The following is a 22,574-nucleotide window of genomic DNA, read 5'->3' as shown; positions in this document are numbered from 1 at the left end:
GACCCCAGGGTAGAAGATACTTTAAAAAAATAAATTTAGAGTACCAATTCATTTTTTCCAATTAAGGGACAATTTAGTGTGGCCAATCCACCTACCCTGCACATCTTTGGGTTGTGGGGGTGAAACCCACGCAAACACGGAGAGAATGTGCAAACTCCACACGGATAGTGACCCAGAGCCGGCGTCGAATCTGGGACCTCGGCGCCATGAGGCAGCAATACTAACCACTGTGCCACCATGCTGCCTCTCCAGGGGGGAAGATACTTGACAGGTTAATGGGAAGCTGGACGGCACGCCAGTTGATCTGGTGAACGTTTATGCCCGGTGGCGACTTCAACATGGTTCTGGATCAGAGGCTGGACAGATCATGTCCCAGGCCGTTGAAGGTTTTAGCAATGGCAAAAGAGTTGAGGGGGTTCATGGACCGCATGGGATTATGGGGGCCGAGAGTGAAAGAGTTCTCGTACTTTTCACGTGTGCACCGGGTGTACTCCCGGATTGACCTTTTTGTAGTATAGAGCTGAACAACACGGGGGAGTTCACGGCCTTCACACTGTGGGAGGCATGTAAGGCCGTAGTAAGGGGTGAATTCACCTCGATTCGGGTGCACAGGGAGAGGGTGGAATGAGAGGAGAGAGCGAGACTAGTGGAGGCTCGAGATGGTATTTAGGTTGGTGTTCATGGGAAAGGCAGTAGGGCAATTGCGGAGGGCCAGAGAAGCAGTGTATGGGTGAAGGGAAAAAGCAGGATGTTGGCGCATCAACTGAGGAAACAAGGGAAATCAGAAGGGTGATGGATAAGGGAGCAAGGTGCTGTTGGACCCGGAGGGGGTGAATGGGGTATTTCAGGCCTTTCACAGAAGGCTGTATGAGTCACAGCCTCCACCTGAGGAGGAGGGTATGAGGCAGTTCTTGGATGGGCTGGAGATTCTGAGGGTGGGGCAGGAGAAGGTGCAGTTGGGGCCCCGATTGGGCTGAGGGAGGTGATGGACTGCATGGGTTAGATGCAGGCAGTAAAGGCCCCGGGCTGGATGGGTTTCCAGCCGAGTTCTACAAGAGGTGTGGTGCAGAGCTGGGGCCCCTGCTTGTGGCGATATATAATAAGTCATGGTAAGGAGTTGCTCCCCCCGCACATTGTCGCAGATGTCCATCTCATTGATTTTAAAGAGGGATAAAGACCCGGTGCAATGTGGGTCGTACCACCCAATTTCGTTGTTGAATGTGGATGCAAAGGTGTTAGCATCGTGGATGGAGGACTGTGTGTCGGGTGTGGTAGGATCGAACCAGGCGGGATTTGTGACGGGGCGGCAGTTGTTGGCAAATATGCGCAGGTTGCCCAATGTTATTATAGAATCATAGAATTTACAGTGCAGAAGAAGGCCATTCAGCCCATCGAGTCTGCACCGGCCCTTACAAAGAGCACCCTACTCAAGCCCACGTATCTACCCTATCCCCATAACCCAGTAGCCCCCACTTAACCTGACACTAAGGGCAATTTATCATGGCCAATCCACCTAACCCGCACATCTTTGGACTGTGGGAGGAAACCGGAGCACCCGGAGGAAACACACGCCCACACGGGCGAACGTGCAGACTCCACACAGACAGTGACCCAGCCAGGAATCAAACCTGGGACTCTAGAGCTGTGCAGCAACTGTGCTAACCACTATGCTACCGTGCTGCATATAATTATGATGCCCTCGGAGGGGCAGGAGGTAGAAATGGTGGTGGCTATGGACCGGGAAGGCTGATCGGGTCGAATGGGCGTATTTGTTGGAGGTGCTGGGCCGGTTCGGGTTTGGGCAGGGCTTTGTGGATTTGGTTTGGTTGCTGTACAGGGCGCCAATGACTAGTGTTCGGATGACCAGGACGAGTATGGAATGCTTCAGTTTGAACCGGTGGACAAGGCAGGCGTGCCCGTTCTCCCTGCTGCTTTTTGCTTTGGCGATAGAACCATTGGCAATGGTGGTCATGGTGTTGAGGTGTTGGAAGGGGATTGAGTGGGGAGGGGTTGAGCATAGGGTTTCATTGTATGCAGATGATCTTCTGATATAGATAGAGCGGCACGGTGGCACAGTGGTTACCACTGCTGCCTCACAGCGCCGAGGACCCGGGTTCAGTCCTGGCCCCGAGCCATTGTTCACGTGGAGTTTGCACTTTCTCCCCGTGTCTGCGTGGGTTTCACCCCCACAACCCAAGGATGTGCAGGTTAGGTGGATTGGCCACGCTAAATTGCCCCTTAATTGGAAAAAAATAATTGGGTATTCTAAATTTAGTTGAAAAAAAGAAATTGAGAAGTGTAAATAAATCTGCATGGGGTATTAATGCTTCAATGCCCTTCCAATGAGAACTCCAATGAGGACCACTGCTATTCAAATATCTGCCCTTTTAAAAAAAAAAAAATGTTTATTAAAGTTTTTAACACAATTTTTCTCCCTTACAAACAATAACCCCCCCCCCCTCTTCCCCGGACATCCCCCCCCCCCCCCCCCCCCCCCCCACCCCCCCCCCCCCCCCAGGTTGCTGCTGCTGCTGACCGACCTTCCTCTAACGCTCCGCGAGATAATCTAGGAACGGTTGCCACCACTTGTAGAACCCTCTCAAGGCAAACTTAATCCTCTCCAACGTTATGAACCCAGCCATATCGTTTATCCAGGTCTCCACGCTGGGGGGCTTCGCCTCCTTCCACATTAGCAAGATCCGTCGCCGGGCTACTAGGGACGCAAAGGCCAGAATGCCGGCCTCTTTCGCCTCCTGCACTCCCGGCTCGTCCACTACTCCAAATATTGCTAGCCCCCAGCTTGGCTTGATCCGGACTTTCACCACCTGAGTTTTTGCTCCCGCCACTCCTCTCCAGAACCCCTCCAGTGCCGGGCATGACCAAAACATTTGGACATGGTTCGCCGGGCTCCCTGAGCACCTTCCACATCTGTCCTCTACCCCAAAGAACCTGCTCAACCTCGCCCCCGTCAAGTGAGCTCTGTGAACCACCTTAAATTGTATCAGGCTGAGCCTGTACACGAGGAGGAGGAATTAACCCTACCCAGGGCATCAGCCCACAAACCTTCCTCGATCTCCTCCCCCAGCTCCTCCTCCCATTTACCCTTCAACTCGTCTACCAGCGCTTCCCCCTCTTCTTTCATCTCCTGGTGTATTGCCGACACCTTGCCCTCCCCGACCCATACACCCGAGATCATCCTGTCTTGAATTTCTTGTGCCGGGACCCACGGGAATTCCCTCACCTGTCTCCTCACAAAAGCCCTCACCTGCATATATCTAAAGACATTTCCCGGGGGTAAATATCTGCCCTTTTAAGGCAAAGCTGCACCTGAATTTTAAAAATTCTTTCATGGGATGTGGGCGTCGCTGACAAAGACACCATTTGCTGCCCCTCCTTAACTGCCCTTGAACTGAGTGACTTGCTTGGCCATTTCAGAGGGCAAGGGTTAGTGTGAGACTGAAGAGTGGCACTGCCCACAGTGTGATGTATGTAGTCACATGGTCAGGGAACAATCTAGAAGAACACCACCATGCAAGACCATACTTGGAATTGTAAACTACCCTCAAACAAGTCTTCGCTACCTCTTTAAAAAAAAAAAAAATTTATTCAAATTTTCACAAAATATCAACAACAAAATACAGAAAGAAAAGACCCCCCCCCCCCAATATACATAAATAATAAATTAACAGCCTTCACGAACACAAAGGCAAAAATACCCGCCCACTCAAGAGAAACAAACCAACCCTCCCCCGGGTTGCTGCTGCTGACCATCCTCTAACGTTCTGCCAGGAAGTCTAGGAACGGTTGCCATCGCCTGAAGAACCCTTGTACCGACCCTCTCAAGGCGAATTTCACCCTCTCCAATTTAATAAACCCCGCCATATCGCTGATCCAGGATTCCACGCTTGGGGGCCTCGCATCCTTCCACTGAAGAAGAATCCTTTGCCGGGCTACCAGGGATGCAAAGGCCAGAATACCGGCCTCTTTCGCCTCCTGCACTCCCGGCTCCTCTGCAACCCCAAATTTGCGAGCCCCCAGCCTGGTTTGACCCTGGATCTTACCACCCTCGACACTGTCCTCGCTACGCCCTTCCAAAATTCCTAAGTCTTCGCTACCTCAAGACTCAACTATTCCAATATACTCCAATAGACTGTACGAAATAGGAACAGGAGTAGGTTGTTTGGCCCCTCGAGCCTGTTCTGTCCTTCAATAGGATCATGTCTGATCCAACATTCCTCACATCCACTTTACTGTTCTTTACCCATGATTTCCTTACTGATCAAGAATCTATCTATCTCAGCCTTAAATATACACAAGGACACTGCCTCCTCAGCTCTCTGCGGCAAAGAGTTCCAAAGACTCTGAGAGAAGAAATTCCTCCTCATCGTCTTAAATTGGCACCCCTTTATTCTGAGACTATGCCCGTTGGTTCTAGTCCTCTCCCCCATTCTACCTCCATAAATCTAAGGTCATCCAGCTCTCCAGCTTTGACAAAGAGTCATCCGGACTCGAAACGTTAGCTCCCTTCTCTCTCCACAGATGCTGTCAGACCTGCTGAGATTGTCCAGTATTTGCTGTTTTTGTCATCCAGAACTCTGCTGCCCACGTCTTAATTCACAGTGGGTCCTGTTGCCCTCACACCCTTGTGCTCTCTGACCCACATTAGCTCCCAACATCTTAAATTTAAAACTCTCATTTGTTTTTAAAAAAATCCTTCATGGCCTCACCCCTCCCTATTTCTGTAATCTCCTCCAACCTCACGACCCTCTGAGGTATCTGAGTCCCTCCAAGTGTCCTTGAGCATTCCTGATTTTAACAGCTCCTCCATTGGTGGCCACACCTTCAGTAGGCTGGGCCCCAAGCTCTGGAATTCCCTCCCTCAACCACCCTTCCTCGCTTTCCTCCTTTCAAACATTCCTTAAAACCTACTGCTTTGCCCAAGCTTTTATCCACCTGACCTATCATCTCATGATGTTGCTTGGTGTCATTCTTTGTTTGATAATGCTCCTGTAAAGCGACTTGGGACATTTAATTGTGTTCAAGGTGCTACATAAATATAAGCAGTTGCTTCCTTCAGACTCTCTGCTTTGTCAGGACTAATCCCAAGAGTTGCCAACTATCATAGACAAAGAATGGTGGACATGGACAAGGCAAGGTTCATGGCTGGGGGCAGGTAAACAGGAGATGAGATTACAGAAAATCTTTTTTTCAGGTTTGTAGCTTTTATAACAAGGGAACTGGTCCCTATGGTGCTTGCATATACAAACAGAACTGCAAGAAACTTCACATCTGCCTTCACTTTATGCTGGATGCCTGTCCCATTGGAGGCCAGTGTGAGCGATCGCACAGCTTCCTGGAAAACCGGAATCTGCTGGAGAATTGCAGGTTGAACATAGAGATGATCTGCGATCTACAGACCACGTTCCGGAATATCTGTGAAATCCGGAGAAGAGAGGCTGTCGGTGACACCGGTAGGTTTTGTTTCTCGTTGACTTTCCACTTAATTCACTTACACCAACCCCCCTCCCCCACACACCCTAAAAGATGTCGCCAGTGACTCAGTTGGCAGCACCCTCACCTCTAAATCAGAAGGCTAAGGGTTCGAACCCCACTCCAGGAACTTGAGCCCATAACGTATGCTGACCTTCAGGGCATTACTGAGAGAGTGCTGCTGCACTATTGGAGGTGCCTTCGCTCGGTTGAGAAATTAAACTGAGGCCTCCCCGGCCCCTGTCAGGTGGGATGAGATACCCTATGGCACTAGTTTGAAGAAAAGGAGTTCTCCCCAGTGTCCTCACCAAAGTTGCTGTCACGTTGCTGTGTTTGCTGGAGTCTTGCTGTACGCAATGTGGCTGTTGCGTCTCCTATGTTACAGCAGTGACTCCATGTCAAGAGTAATTAATTTGCTACAAAGCGCTCTGGGATATCCTGAGTTCATGAGAGGCACTCCATCAATGCAAGTTTTTCTTTGATCTTATTTTTAATGCGGCCACTGTCTCTATGCTACTAATATTTCTGCCCAGAGCAGTCAAGGAGGTTTCAACATAGTTAAGCTGTTTAAAGGGAAAGGGTGGGAAACGTGTTGACCTGACAGTGTTTATGATTTGTGTCCACAGTCGGTTGTGCAGATGGTATAACTTAGAAAGCCAAGTTCCATTTACACAAGGATAATTTTACAATGGCAGTTTTCATGGACAAATTGATGAGGGGCAGAGGAGTTCACAGAATTGTTTTGATAAAGAAGGAGGCCATTCAGTCCATCGTGTCTGCACTGTCATAATATGCACTCTCACACATCATAAAGACAGGCAGTGATAGACATCCAGGTTAGCCAATCAACACACAGGACAGAACACAACCAATCACTAGACAGAACACTAGAGGGGGGCTTCCTACTCTAAAACACACGAGGCATCAGCACTCCGCCTCTTTCCACTGGTGACAACTGTAGTGACAGTCAGGGTGTATATATTAGTCAGCACCTTCTACACGTGGCTCAAGGCTAGCCTGGTCGAGTTAGTTAGAGTTCGCATACTTAGAGTAGTAGAGTGTCAACCCACAGCAAGCTGTGTGCCCTGTTACAGAAGTTCAATAAATCGTATTGAACCAACGTCTAAGTTTGGTGTCTGCTTTCCTGTCTTACTGCATCCAGTTGCAGTCCGTGTTACCCCAGGGTCAAGAACACGACATGCACCAGCTCTCCAAACAAGCGTTGTTTTGTTACCTGTGTGGTAGGTAACATCGGGGCTGGTTTAGCACACTGGGCTTAATCGCTGGCTTTTAAAGCAGACCACGGCAGGCCAGCGGCACGGTTCAATTCCCGCACTAGCCTCCCCGAACAGGCGCCAGAATGTGGCGACTAGGGGCTTTTCACAGTAACTTCATTTGAAGCCTACTTGCGACAAGCGATTTTCATTTCATTTCATGTGCTACTCAATCCTTGGTTCGTGATGAGGTATTCTGAAGCCCGATGAAGAAGATTCGAACTCTTCCAGTAGTAACAAAAGGTTTATTGAGTAACTACAACAATATTTACATGAGTTCTTTACTTTAACTTTTATACTAGTGATAAGGTTAACAAGATCTAACTATGGTAACTATACGTAACTCCACTGGCCATCTAAACTAGTCTACTGTTGCTTTGATCACAGTGCACCCGAGAGAGAGAGCCCCAATGTGGCTGCCTTTTATACCCCTGTTGGTCTGGCCCTCTAGTGATCATGTGGTTCTGCTGATGACACATTAACCCCTTGTGTACATGCACATATAGAGATCATCACATCCCCCTTTTTTCGTGTTACATATTTTCTGTATGTTGTCAAGAAATTTGAACAAACATAATGGATGCAGTTTGCAAATGCATAGCATGAAATCAAGAGTTAATCCGTCAAATGTTAATACATTTAGTCTCTTAGGTTGTTTTCGTTTGCGTGAAACCGGTAGATAAATGATGTTATGGGCAAGTTGTGATGATCTTGATGGTTATACAAAGCCAATCAATATTTATGACTCCAATCTTAATAAGTAAAAAAAAAAATTGTGAGTCCAAACTTCCTGAATTTGTGCGGTCGAGTTGCTTTCTTCTTCTGTAGTTGAAGTGGTGATGTTGATGTTGTTATTTCTTTGTGAACGTCGTCAGTGTTCCTGTGTTTAAGTCACCAAGAAGTCATCAATAAGATGTTTGAATGGTCGAATCACTTTGTTGTCTGATTTATGCTTTTGTTTCTATGCTTGTGGTATTGATTCGGCGTTACATCTTTGTTGTCTGACCTGGACCTTTTCTTGTGTTTGTGGTATTGATTCTGCATGTCATCTTTCTTGACAGCTGGTTTGCTTGTTTGTTGTGGAGCAAATGTGAATTTGTGAGATTTGTTGCCATGCCATGGCATGTTTGTACTCTTGCCATTGTTTTGGAGTATGTTGTGGCATTGTCCTTCATGTGCAGAGTTGTACCATGTTGTACTGGTCGTTGTTTCATTGTTGTCGTTTCTGTCTTGGTCGTTTTCGTTGTCGTTCTTATTGTTGTCGTTCTTGTTGTTGTTTTCATCATGCTTGTTGTTGCTGTTTTTGTTGTTTTCGCTGTTGTTCTTCTTGTTTTTCTCGTTGTGCTCATTGTTTCTGTTTTTGTTATGCTTCTTGTTGTGTTTGTTTTTGATGTTGCTGTCGTTCTTGTTTCTGCAGCGCTTCGTGTTGTTGTTCCTCTTGTTGCGCTGCATGTTGTTTTCGTTGCTGCTGTTGCGCTCAATGAGTGTTCCGTTTGGATGATGTGAGTCATTGTCACAGTTATTGGTGTCCCTGTCCTTTGTGGTATCTGTTACATTGAGTGTTTCTTCTTGAGAATTGTGAGAATGATCTGATGTTGCATTGATGTTGGTGACATCAGTCATTTGTGGTGGATTTGATTCCTCTGCTTTGCTTTCTTGGTACTCCTCTTCTAGAGTCATTTCTGGTTCATTTGAATCACCTTTAGTTTCTTGGTGCTCCTCTTCTGGAGTCAAAATCTTCAGGATTTCTATTGATGTGGTCTCCAAGGACTCTTGGTGCTCCTCTTTTGGAGTCAAAATCTTCAGGATTTCTATTGACGTGGTCTCTCTGGACTCTTGTTGCTCCTCTTTTGGAGTCAAAATCTTCACGATTTCATTTGACGTGGTCTCTCTGGACTCATGAATAGCTGTCCTCTGATTATTGAATGCTTCTGTGCAGACGAGCTGAGATGTGTCAGTCTTACTGTGATCCTGCACATCCTGTATGGGAATTGTGATTTCTTCGTCACTTGTTTCACATACAGTGGGTAGACATTAAGTGTCTTCTTGTTGGTTAAATGAGCTGGGTAGACTTTCATAGTCTACTTCATTATTGGTGTTCGCTATGGAGTGTTTGCTTGCTTCCATTTTTGAGTCTGTCACTGAGTTGTCTGTGGAGGCTTGCGTCTCTCTCTTTGTGGAGGCTTGTGTCGCTCTCTTTGTGGAGGCTTGCGTCACTCTCTTTGTGGAGGCTTGTGTCGCTCTCTTTGTGGAGGCTTGCGTCACTCTCTTTGTGGAGGCTTGTGTCGCTCTCTTTGTGGAGTCCTTCACAGCCCTCTGTGGAGTCCTTCATCGCTCTCTCTGTGGAGTCTTTCATCGCTCTCTCTGTGGAGTCCTTCATCGGTCTCTCTGTGGAGTCCTTCATCCCTCTCTCTGTAGAGTCCTTCATCGCTCTCTCTGTGGAGTCCTTCATCGCTCTCTCTGTGGAGTCCTTAATTGCTCTCTCTGTGGAGTCATTCATCGCTCTCTCTGTGGAGTCTGTCAATGCTCTCTCTGTGGAGTCTGTCATCGCTCTCTTTGTGGATTTGTGCAGTGTTCTCGCTGTAGAGTCGATCTGTGCGCTCTCAACGGAGTCGTTCTGTGCTCTCTGTGTGGCGTCGTCTTCGTCTTGGGTATTGCTGTCATCCAATGTAGCGACGATCTGCCATGGCACCATGGTATTGGATTCATCTGCCATGAGAAGAGTAGTGTTGAGCTTTTCAACCTTGTTGATGATGCTGTGATCAGCATATCCGAAAAACTCAGCCATGTCTGAGCAGTATTGTGTATATTGTTCGATCGACAAATCATCTCTTTTTGTTTCGGAGTTGTTATCGTTCTCTTCATGGTCAATGAACAAATCATCTTATTTGTTTTCGCATTTTTCATTGTGCTCTTCATTTTGGGTGGTGCAGACTGTTTGTTCCAGGGTGTTGTGAAAGTTATTTTTAACTGCTGGTGTAAGTTTGGGCATTTTGTCTTTTGAGGTAAGAAAATTGGGTTTTGCTGCTTTAAATTTCTTTTTGTTCATTTTCTTGCACTTCCCTTTTAAGTGGTCCTGGTCCTCTGACGTCATGACACTTGTGACATCATGCGTGGGACTCAATTGCGCATGCGTACTCCGAGTTTCCTGTACTGTGCGCTGTTTTCGCAACTGCGCATGCGCAGAACACTGTTTTGCCGGTTTGCATCTTTTAGGGAAGTGCGCATGTGCGGCTCCTTTCTCAAGATGGCTGCCGCTTAGAAATTCTGTCCTCCTAAATTTCAACCTTGCCTCTGCCTCATGGTGAGTATTCGCGCCCTTTTTACCGATTTTGTCTTCTAAATAATGACTCTGTGTTTGTAGAGACTCAAAGTATTGATTTTGTTTTTGTTCATAAGCAAGGCATTTTTGTATAGCGATTTCTAGAGTTAGATGCTTATTTTGTGATAGATCTTCCCTCAAATTTCTATCAGATAATCCAGAAATTAATTGATTAATTATCGCAGTGTCTCTGAAATCAGCATAATCACAGCCTTGTGGTATTAACTTGAGACTTGTAATAAAATCAGTGATGGGCCCCCCATTTCTCTGGAATTTATGGCAATTGTTAAATCTTTCCAGCATCTCACCAGAGTGACTTTTATAGTGATCATCAAATTATTTGAGTATTACTTCTATTTTGGTGTCGTCTTCACCTTCTAAGTAATTAAAGCAATTATAGATTTCTCTAGCTTCATGCCCTCCTATTGAGAGTAGTAGTGCTATTTTCGTTGCGTTAGAGACCGTGCTTAAACCATTAGCTACAATAAATATTTGGAATATCTGTTCAAATCTTTTCCAGTCATAACTGAAATTACCGGTTGTTTCCAGCTGACCTAGAGGCCCAATGAGTCCCATAGTTAGTCGTTGAGGATCCATTTGCTGCGAAGTCTTCCACAGTCGAATGTCCAGTCTTCTCTTTTTGTCTAACCTTATCGAACTAGTTCCGTTAAAGCCATTCGACTGGTACCATGTTTTGTTACCTGTGTGGTAGGTAACATGTGCTACTCAATCCTTGGTTCGTGATGAGGTATTCTGAAGCCCAATGAAGAAGATTCAAACTCTTCCAGTAGTGACAAAAGGTTTATTGAGTAACTCCAACAATATTTACATGAGTTCTCTACTTTAACTTTGATACTAGTGATAAGGTGAACAAGATCTAACTATGGTAACTATACGTAACTCCACTGGCCATCTAAACTAGTCTACTGTTGCTTTGTTCACAGTGCATCCAAGAGAGAGAGAGAGAGACCCAATGTGGCTCCCTTTTATACCCCTGTTGGTCCGGCCCTCTGGTGATCATGTGGTGCTACTGATGACACATTAACCCCCTGTGTACATGCACATATAGAGATCACCACAAGCATCATGATTTGGTGCCATTCTCCTGCCTCTTCACCGTACCCCTGCACATTGTTTCCACTCAACTAATCATCTAATGTCCTCTTGAATGGCTCGATTGAATCTGCCTCCACCACACTTCCAGGCAGCGCATTCCAGACCCAAACCACTCGTTGTGTGAAAAAGATTTTTCTCACATCACTTTTGCAAATCACTTTAAATCCGGGCCCTCTCGTTCTTGACCCTTTTACGAGCAGGATCACTTCCTCCTTGTCTACTCTGTCCAGCCCCCTCATGATTCTGAACAGATGGTGTTCAGTATCCTGCTCAATTACTTTTGCTTTACCTCATGACATGAAGCTAATGGCTCTCATTGCATTAGGAACTCTTAATAGAAGATGCAGAGTACAGTAAACATTTTTATTTAGTAAGTTAAGGGGACCTGCAGTAGTGTCTTGAAATTATTGGTAAACTGAAATGTTTATAATTGTGCAATCCTGTTTTGATTTTACAGTTTTTTTTATTTTAATGATGGTGTAAAGCCATGTTGTGAACTATAATTACTTGTTTCATTTGTATCATCATCACAATTCATGATGATTTTTCAATTTATTTTCTATTCATTTAAGGGATGTGGGTGGGGCTGGCTGGGCCAGCATTTAGTGCTCATCTCTAATTGCTCCTTGAAAAGGTGGTGATGCGCTGCCTTCTTCAACTGCTGGAGTCCCTGTGGTGCAGGTATACCCACAGTGCTGTTAGGGAGGGAGTTCCAGGATTTTGACACAGCGACAGTGAAGGAACGGCCGATATATTTCCAAGTCAGGATGGTGTGTGACTTGGAGGGGAACCTCCAGTGGTGGGGTTCCCATGTGTCTGATGCCCTTGTCCTTCTTAATAGTAGTGGTTGGGGGTTTGGAAGGAATTATCTAGCTCCCGATCCTGACTGTGGTTCTGGGTTGTTGGATTTCCTACTGACCCCAGCCCTCTACACTGACTCTCAATTGAAACTGGGCTTGCCAACTCTGTTTGTGCAAATTCTTTTACATCACATGACAGCCAGCCTCCTGTCCTTACTCATCTCCCCCCGCCCCCCCCCCCCCCCCCCCCACCTACTGCTGACAGCTTATTTTTTTCTCAAAGAAGTCAAGAAGTCGATAAACGCCTGCCACCTCCGAGCAGACCCCTGCCACGAACCTCTCAAGGCGAATTTAATTTTAGCAAGTCTGAGAAACCCCGCCATGTCACTAACCCAAACACCCAACTTCAGGGCTCCGTGTCCCTCCATCCTAGTAAGATCCGTCTCCGTGCCACCAGGGAGGCAAAGGCCCGGTCGTCGGCCTCTCTCAACCCCTGGGCTCCCGGGTCTTCCGACACACCAAAGATTGCTACCTTTGGACTTGATAGCACCCTCCCTTGTAGGACCTCGGACATGACATCAGCAAACACCTGTCAGAAACCCCTCAGCCTTGGACATGTCCAAAACATATAGACATGGTTCACAGGACAGCGCCCACACCTATCCTTCACCTCCTCAAAGAACCTGCTCATCCGGGCCACAGTCATGTGTGCCCTGTGAACCACCTTAAACTGTATCAGGCTGAGCCTGGCGCACGGCGAGGATGCATTAACTCTCCTCAGGGCCCCCTCCCATAATCCGGCCTCCAACTTCCCACCTAGCTCTTCTTCCCACTTTCTCTTCACCTCCCCTATTGGGGCTTCCTCCAACTCCATCAGCTCCTTATAGATCTCTGAGACCTTTCCCTCTCCTACTCCTGTTCTCGGCACCACCTTATCCTGTAGCCCCTGGGGCGGCAGGTGTGGGAAGGTCGAAACCTGCCTCCGCACAAAATCCCTCACCTGCAGGTACCGGAACCCGTTCCCACCTGGTAACTCAAACTCCTCCTCCAGCTCCTACAGACTCGGGAAACCCTCATCAATAAAGAGATCCCCAAATCTCTCAATCCCTGCCCGCTGCCACCTCAAAATCCCCCGTCCAGCCCCCCCGGAGCGAACTGGTGGTTATCACATATCGGCGCCCAAACCAACTAAGCCCTCCTCTAACCCCATGTGCTGCCTCCATTGTCCCCACACCCTCTGCCACTACTACCGGACTTGTGGAGTACCGAGCTGGTAAGAACAGCAGAGGTGCTGTTAACAGTGCCCCCAAACCCGTGTCCTTACATGATGCCGCTCCCACACCTACCCCTCCCCCACTACCCACTTCCTGACCATCGCAATATTCGCTGCCCAGTAGTAATTAATGAAATTCGGAAGAGTCAGCCCCCCCACGCCCCAATGCCCCCGCTCCAGCAGCACCTCTTCCACCCGCGGGGTTTTACCCCCCCAAACAAATCCCAAGATCACTGCATTCACATTTTTGAAGAACGCCTTGGGGACAAAAATTGGGAGGCTCTGAAAAACGAGCAAAAATCTCGGGAGGACTGTCATTTTAACTGTCTGAACCCACCCCGCCAATGACAACGTGAGCGCGTCCCACCTCCGATAGTACCCCCTCATCTGATCTCCAACCGACCCAAATTCAGCTTGTGCAGCTGCTTCCACTCGCGCGCCACCTGGATACCCAAATACCGAAAGCTCCCTCCCACCACCTTGAACGGAATCTCACCCAATCTCTTCTCCTGTCCCCTCGCCTGGATCACAAAGACCTCACTCTTACCCATATTCAATTTGTATCCTGAAAACCAGCCAAATTCCGCTAATATCCCTATAATCCCTCAGCAATATGTACAGAAGTAGATTGTCCACGCAGAGTGAGACCCTGTGCTCCACTCCCCCGCCCCCCCCCCCCCCCCCATACTATCCCCTGCCAGACCCTCAGTGCTCTCAATGCCAAAGCCAACGGCACTGTAGCCAAGGCAAACAACGTCCCCCCGGTGTAACCTGAAGTAATCTGATCTCACCCGATTTATCCGCACACTCGGTACCAGTGCCTGGTATAGCAACCGGACCCAGTCCACAAATCCCTGCGCCAAACCCAAACCGCCCCAGGACCTCCCATACGTATTCCCACTCCACCCGATCAAAGGCCTTCTCTGCGTCCATGGCCACCACCACCTCAACCTTGCGCCCCTCTGAAGGCATCATAATTAGATTAAGCAACCTCCTAATGTTGGTTGCCAAATGCCGCCGCTTAACGAACCCCATCTGGTCCTCCCTTACTACCCCGGGATGCAGTCTTTGATCCTTGTGGCGAGGATCTTCAGCAATAGTTTGGCATCCACATTTAACCGGGAGATTGGCCTGTACGACCCACAGTTTTCCGTGTCCTTATCCCGCTTTAAAATGAGGGAGATCGACGCATGTGACAACGTCGGGGGAAGCACTCCAAACTCCTTTGCTTCATTGAAGGCCCATACCAACTGTGGTCCCAAAACCCCTGAGAACTTGTTATAAAATTCCACCGGGTGCCCATCCGGTCCTGGGGCCTTACCCGATTGCATCGCCTCCAGCCCCTCTACTACTTCTACAAGCCCAATTGGGACCCCCAGACCCTCCACCAGCTCCTCAACAACCTTCCCGTAACAGTCTCCCCGAACAGGCGCCGGAATGTGGCGACTAGGGGCTTTTCACAGTAACTTCATTTGAAGCCTACTTGTGATAATAAGCGATTTTCATTCATTTCATTTTTCAGCAACTCCAACCCTCCAGAACCCGCCTCATTTCCTCTTCCACGGCTGGGGGTTCCGACTCATACAATTAGCTATAAAACTCCCTAAACACCCCATTCACCCCCACCCGGTCCAAGACCGTATTCCCATCTGTGTCCTTCACTTTCCCAATCTTTCTCGCCGCCTCCTGCCTCCTCAACTGGTGTGTTAACATCCTGCTCGCTTTCTCCCTGTACTCATATACCACCCCTCTCACTCTTCTCAACTGCCCTACCGCCTTACCCGTGGATAACAATCCGAATTCCATTTGCAACCTCTGGCATTCCTTGAACAGCCCTTCCTCTGGGGTCTCTGTATATCTCCGGTGCACCTGCAGGATTTCTCCCACTAGCTTTTCTATCTCCACCCGCTCTGCCTTTTCCCTATGCGCCCAAATCGAAATAAACTCCCCCCTGACCACTGCTTTCAGTGCCTCCCGTACCGTATCTGCCGAAACCTCCCTTGTGTCATTAATCTCAACATACCCCCGGATGGCCTTCCTCACCCGCTCACACACCCCTTCCTCCGCTAACAATCCCACATCCAGCCTCCATTCCAGGCGTTGGGCCCCCCCTTGCTCACTCGTAAATCCACCCAGTGCGGGGCATGGTCCAACACCACTATCACCGAATATTCGACATCCACCACCCCTGCCCACAACGTCTTATCCAATATGAAAAAATCTATTCGGGAGTACACCTTGTGCACATGGGAGTAAAACAAAACTTCCTCCACTCTCGACCTCCCAAATCTCCATGGATCCAACACCCGCCATGTGCTCCATGAACCCACAAAGCTCCTTAGCCGTAGCCGACACCCTCCCCGACCTCAAACTCGACCGATCCAGTCTCGGATCAAGGACCGTGTTAAATTCCCGTCCCCCATAATCAGCCGATGAGAGTCCAGATCAGGAATCTTCCCCAGTACCCGCCTCATAAATTCAACATCATCCCAGTTCGGGGCATAGATGTTGATTAACACCACTTACCATGACATACCTCCCCTCAGAGTCCACAATTATACTTCCCACCTCGAACGCCATCTGCTTGTTATCCAAAATCACCACCCCCTTCGTTTTAAAGCCCAATCCCAAATGAAATACTTGCCCAACCCATCCCTTCCTCAGCCTAATCTGGTCCACCAGGTGCATGGCCACATCAGTCTTCAATCGCTTTAAGTGTGCGAACACATGGGCCCTCTTGACTGGCCCATTCAATCCCGATCAACCATAGTCCCTCTTGGGCCAGCCTCAGGCCCTTGTCCTGCACCTCCCCAGGCCCGCCCTTGGGCGCCCACCGTCATCGATCCTCCTCCCCTTCCCCTGTTAGCTGTACCTCCCCCATCTACCCACCCCCAAATCCCCCAGCAACAACCAGTGTCCCCATCCCCCCCCAGTGACCTTCCATTCAACCCCCATTGCGCTCCCGTGAACTAGCCCGCCTAGCTAGCGTGGCAGCCCCCGCCCATGGCGCCTAGCATCCCATCCCCCACTGATTCCCCTCCCCCCACTCGAACATTAGTGCAAACAAGCAAAAACAACCCCTCCCCAAGCCCAACAAAGAGACCAACCCCTATCCCTTAACAAAGAACAAACCTGAAGCCGAAAAAGAAAGAAATGGCCCCAAACATAAGTTAACAGCAACATCACAGCATCTCCACCAAATTTCAAAGTCTACCTTCCCCTGCCAGTCCATTGTCTTTAACAAATTCTACTGCCTCCTCCGTTGAGCCAAAGTACAATTCCCGGCCTTCGTAGGTCACCCGCAGACATGCCGTGTGCAATAGCTCAAACTTCACCCCCTTCTTTTAGAGGGCCGCCTTGACCTTGTAACTCGCTCTCCTCTTGGCCAGCTCTGCCCGAGGTCCTGGTACACACGGATTTCATTGCCGTCCCAGATACAGGTCAGCCTGGCCCACCTCATTAATTACTCCTTGTCCAGGAACCGGTGCAGCCGCACTACCATCACCCTCGGCGGCTTATTCCCTTGGGGCTTTCTCATTAGCGCCCTGTGCGCTTGATCCACCTACAAAGGCCGTGCAAACACACTCCTAGCAGCTTCTCCAGCATCCTCCCCGCATACGCGCCAGCATCGGCTCCTTCACTCCCCTCCAGCAGTCCCACGATCCTTATGCCTGCGTGACCAGTTTTCCAGGTCTTTAACCTTCTCCTGGAGCTGCCTCTGCTGGCCTGGCATCAGCCCCATCTCCGCTGCCATCGAGGCAAACTGCTCCTCGTGTTCCCCCACCACCTCCTCCATCTTCTGGATCACCTGACCCTGGGCCGTCAGCTTCGTTTCCATGCGGTCGACCACCGCCTTGATCTAATCCACTGCCAGGGCCAGGTCCTTCACATTCTCCTTCCGTTGCTGGGCGAACTTCTCGTTCAAGAAGCTCACCAGCTGGTCCGTCAACCATTGAGCTGGCAGGGCTGCTCCCTGTCCCTCTGCCATCTCCACGTGCGTCACAGGTGCCGCACCAACTCTAACCCTCTTTTTTGACCGCTTCTGGCCCTCGGCTCCATACACCAGAGGGTCGATCTCTTCCTCTCGCTCTCCTGCACCTTTTTTCTGCCTCACATCCACATGTTAACCGGGGAAAAGGTTCGAAAAAATCGCCACGAGCGGGAGCCGCCAAATGTGCGACCACTCACTCCATGGTCGCCACCGGAAGTCAATGCAACTGCTTCCTGCACCAATTAGAAAGCAGACAGAATCCCCCTCCAAACTGGCTGATTCATGATTGTCAGTCAAACAGCCTTTATTCCCATATTCCCATATCTGAGGAGATTCATAGAGATGTTCAAAATTATAGAATAGAGTTAAGATGGAGAAATTGTTTCCAAATGAGGAAAGTCCTTTTATCAAGGGACACAGATTTAAGATAATTGGCAAGAAAACCAAAGAGATTATTTTTTTTTTCAATGCAGTGAGTAGTTAGAATATGGAATGTGCTGCCAGAAAGGTCGGTGGAAGCAGGTTCAACAATAACTCCTATCTGAAAAAGTAATTGGATACTGCTGGAGCGGAGCCGAGGTTTTGGGGTGGGGGGGGTGCCGGCCGAACTCGACCGAACTTCAAGAACTATTACTGGATGGCAAATATAGCCATGATCAGGAAGTGGGTAGTGGGGGAAGGGTCGGTGTGGGAAGGGGCATCATGTCGGCGCACATGATTAGGAGCACTGGTCACGGCCCCTCTGCCGCTCTCGCCAGCCCCGGTACTCTACAAGCTCCGTGGTAGTGGTGGTTCTGAGAGTTTGGAGTCAGTGGAGGAAGCATATGGGACTGGAGGGAGCGTCGGTGTGGCCTCCCAATTTGTGGTAATCACCGGTTTGTCCTGGGGAGGATGGATGTGGGGGTTTCGGAGGTGGCAGAGAGCAGGGATTGAGAGGCTGGGAGATCTGTTTATTGATGGAAGCTTTCCCTGTTTGGAGGATCTGGAAGTGGAGTTTGAATTGCCGGGAGAGAATGGGTTTTGTTATCTGCAGGTGAGGGATTTTGTGCGAGGGTAGGTTTCGACCTTTCCGCTTCTACTGCCACAGGGGACACAGGACAAGGTAGTCTCCAGAACAGGGGTGGAGGAGGGGAAGGTATCGGAAATCTATAAAGAACTTATGGAGTGGGAGGGAACCCAGATGGGGGAGATATAGCGGAAATGGGAAGAGGAGTTGAGAAAGGAGTTGGAGGCGGGTCTGTGGGAGGATGCCCTGAGCAGAGTCAATACGTCCTCATCATGTGCCAGGCTCAGCCTGATACAATTCAAGGTGGTTCACCGGGCACACATAGATTAACATAGAATTTACAGTGCAGAAGGAGGCCATTCGGCCCATTGAGTCTGCACCGGCTCTTGGAAAGAGCACCCTACCCAAGCCCTCACCTCCACCCTATCCCTTAACCCAGTAACCCCACCCAACACTAAGGGCAATTTTGGACACAAAGGGCAATTTAGCATGGTCAATCCACCTAACCTGCACATCTTTGGACTGTGGGAGGAAACCGGAGCACCCGGAGGAAACCCACGCAGACACGGGGAGAACGTGCAGACTCCGCACAGACAGTGACCCAAGCCGGAATCGAACCTGGGACCCTGGAGCTGTGAAGCAATTATGCTAACCACAATGCTACCGTGCTGCCTGGATGAGCAGGTTTTTTGGGGTAGAGGACAGGTATGTGGCGTGTGCAGGAGGGCCCGCAAATCATGTCCACATGATTTGGGCGTGTTCGAAGCTTAGGGGATTTTGGCAGTGATTTGCCAATGTCATGTCCACGGTGCTCAAAAAGATGATGATGCCGAGTGCAGAGGTGGCGATTTTTGATGTGTCGGAAGACCCGGGAGTTCAGGGGGCGAGAGAGGCTGACTTTTGGCCTTTGCCTCCTTGGTAGCCCGGTTGCGGATCCTGTTATCCTGGACGGACTTGGAGCCCCCAAAATCAGGAGTATGGGTTAGCGACATTGCGAGGTTTCTCAGGCTTGAGAAAATGAAGTTTACCCTGAGAAGATCAATGTTAGGGTCCGTACGGCGATGGCAGCCGTTTATCGACTTCTTCGGGGGAAACTAAACTGTTAGCAGATTCAATAACAGGGGGGTGGTGGGTTAGGGAATGAAGGGGGGTAGGGGAGTTAGTTTAGTTTAGGTGGGATCAGCGAGAGGAGATGGAGGGACTTGGGAATTGTGTGTGTTGTAGATTGGGGGGGGTTTCGTACTGAATTATATTTACATTTGTATTTGTGTCTTTTGTTATAAAATCATAAATGCCTTTATAAAAAAAAAGTAATTGGATAAATGCAATACGATAATCGCTTATTGTCACAAGTAGGCTTCAATGAAGTTAATGTGAAAAGCCCCTAGTCGCCACATTCCGGCACCTTTTCGGAGAGGCTGGTATGGGAATTGAACCCACGCTGCTGGCATTGTTCTGCATTACAAACCAGCTATTTAGCCCACTGTTCTAAACCAGCCCCATATTTAACAACGAACGATTTCATAGTCATACAGGGTTAATGTGGGACTGAGTACCGTACCGCCCATGCAGGGATGTAAGAGAGCACATGACCATCACCCAGGGTCAGCCTAGTGTTAGACAGAGACTTGTGTACCAGTCAGCACGGAGACAGCTCCTAGCTTGTACCCTTTACTGTGCAGTTTTAAATAGTTCTAAGAGTAAATAAAACCTACAGTTAACCTTTGTTTAACTACAAAGACTTCTTCAGAGCTACTGAACTGTAACCAACACCCTACAACATAGGGATAGGGGTAAAGAAGAGGGGAATGAGACTAATTGAGTACCGCTTTCAGCTAGGCACACATGCAGTGGACCAAATGGCCTCCTATTACGGTACGTTTGTTATGTTCTCCTGCATTCACCAATCATAGTGAAAAGTAAAGTGATCTCTGTATTTCTTAACATGTGAACTCTATTTTGTTCCAGTTAAAGGGTTGTCATCCAGTCACGCCTGCAGTAACGTGGACAGTGTGGAGATCTGCATGTTCTTTCTGAGGAAGCACTGTTCCTTTAAAGGTACTGAGACCACAGCTGGTTGATGTGTTGGAAAGGGGTCTAGATTTGGGCGGGAAATGTGATTCTGAACCTGGGAGCTCATCATTAGCGAAGAGGGACCAGCAGCTTTGATGCTCAAAGTTCAGAGGAAGAGTCATACAAACTCAAAATGTGAACTCTGTTTCTCCCTCCACAGGTGCTGCCAGACCTGCTGAGTTGTTCCAGCATTTCAACCCTCCTGGTTCTGTTTCATGAGCTCATTACGCAATGGGGAAGAAAGAGCTTTACTCCAACCTGCAGTTTTACTTGTATCTCATTAAGTTGACCTACGATTCTCCAGTTCTGTGCTCACAGTCTAATTTATAGTTGCTATCTCAACAGCAACTTTCTCATTTCAAAGAATAGAGCCTCCTCATTCAATCTTCTCCCTATTAAAAAGAGAAACTTCCACTTATCCATTTGGGGGTCCATCAGTGTTGCTTCCACCGCTGCCACCATAATGTATGTCGGTTTGTCTAGTTTCGGACTGCTTACTAAGACATTGGTATGTCCTAAAAAAATAACTGTTTATTATCTACAATTAAACTATTTATAGCTATCCACGACTAGGTCCTACAATGATGAAGCCATGAATATTCTCCCTCTTAACTCTCATCATGTGCTCTCTTATTTCATCCTCACTGTGGGCGGTGCTATTTATGCAGTCCCACACATAAGCCTTTACCAAACTTCTTACGACAGACATCCCAAAGAGCTTCATAAAAAACAGTGAAGTACCTTTCAGCTGTTATCACTGTTGTAACGTGGCAGTTAAATTGTGCATAGCAAGATCCCACAACAAGGCAATGAGCTAATGACAGATCGTTTGTTTTAATGGTCAATTGAGGGATAAATATCAGCCAGGACCCCGGGGAAACTCTCACCTCCTTCATTGTGATTGTGCCATCGTAATTTTTGTGTTAAAACAGAGAGAGCCTTGGAGCTTGCCAGATTGATAGGCACAATGAAGGCCAATCTGCCCATCTTGGTGTAACTGGAAATAGAAGCCTGGAAACATAGAAAGATTTACGATTCAGAAGGCCATCATTTAGCCCATTGTGTCCTTGCCAGCCAGTCTAATCTGACCTTTCCAACTCTAGCTTTTGTAAACCCGGACGCTACAGTGCCTCAAGTATATTTCCAAGTGTTCTTTAATGTGATGAGAGTTTCTGTCTCTACCATGTTCCAGACAGTGATTTCCAGGTCTGGGTGAAAAAATACTCCCGAGCTCCCCACTAATCCTTCCAACAATTAGATTAAATCTATGTCATTGACTCTACTGACCTGTTCGGCTTCTTCCTAACCACTCTACCCAGGAACTTTATACACTTCAATTAAATTTCCCCTTGGCATCTGTTCCAGTGAAAATCCAATGGTTCCTCATCGCTAATATTCTCCAGTCTCAGCAACATCCTCTGTAAGTGTCCTTTGTACCCACTCTAGTGTGATCGCATCCTTCTTATGGATGTGGTGACCAGAGCTGCACGCGATGCTCTAACTACAGTCTAATTATACGGTTCCAGTATATCCTCCCTGCTCTCAAACTCAAACTCTTGGAAAGAATCCCATAAGCCGCCTTGGTCACCCTATCTACCTGTCCAGCCACTATAGAAACCTGTGGATATTCACTCCCAAGTCCCTCTTTTCCTGTTACTGTTTTCTGGCACTTGGTTTTCGCCATGTAAGGAGGCACCTACATACTGAATGTCACCATGGCGACTAACAGCAGACCTTTGAGTTTGTTTACTTATGACATTAACTAAGAAGTGTGTTCAAGGCTGTTGTTGTTTTGCACGGCATTGATCCAAGTAACCTAACCCTTTGTTTGTCACTTTGGCATTAACTGTTGAGACTTAACAAACTTTCTGTCTGGTGAAACTGCTGTTTTCCCTCATGAAGACAGCAGTCTACACTCAGTAGAATGGTTAATATGGCCAGCTGTCACTTGATTCGAAGATGTTGTATCCTCAAGGTTGTGAGTTTCCACAATGGCTCCTCGTACTGCTAGACAGGCTAATTTCAGCCCTGGAGATGGTTTGGCCCATGGGATAGCAGGTCCCACAAGGAAGTGAGTTCCAGAGTACAGGACTTGCTTCCCTTCCTTTCCTTCTCTGTCGCCGCTCTGTCTCATCGCACACGTTGTGACTCAAAGTGCAATACATCTGAATGATTGGTAGGAAGAGCCTCCCTGTCATAGAGTGTTGCATGTCTGCTCAGTCCGCTATC

The 22,574-nt window shown here is 48.3% G+C and overlaps 1 protein-coding gene across 1 annotated transcript in view; it reads left to right on the top strand.

Moving 5' to 3' along the window:
• LOC140394479 (protein mono-ADP-ribosyltransferase PARP12-like) overlaps positions 1-22,574 on the top strand; it is a 119,170-nt gene that overhangs the window by 41,711 nt on the left and 54,885 nt on the right. Inside the window, exons 3-4 of the mRNA XM_072481781.1 lie at positions 5,213-5,471; positions 20,241-20,330. Coding sequence (XP_072337882.1) covers positions 5,213-5,471; positions 20,241-20,330 — 349 coding nt within the window. The remainder of the gene's footprint in view (positions 1-5,212; positions 5,472-20,240; positions 20,331-22,574) is intronic.

This window comes from Scyliorhinus torazame, chromosome 2 (assembly GCF_047496885.1).
Source record: "Scyliorhinus torazame isolate Kashiwa2021f chromosome 2, sScyTor2.1, whole genome shotgun sequence".
NCBI lineage: Eukaryota > Metazoa > Chordata > Chondrichthyes > Carcharhiniformes > Scyliorhinidae > Scyliorhinus > Scyliorhinus torazame.
Note: the sequence above shows the minus strand (reverse complement) of the source record. Positions and strands in the feature narration are given on the sequence as shown.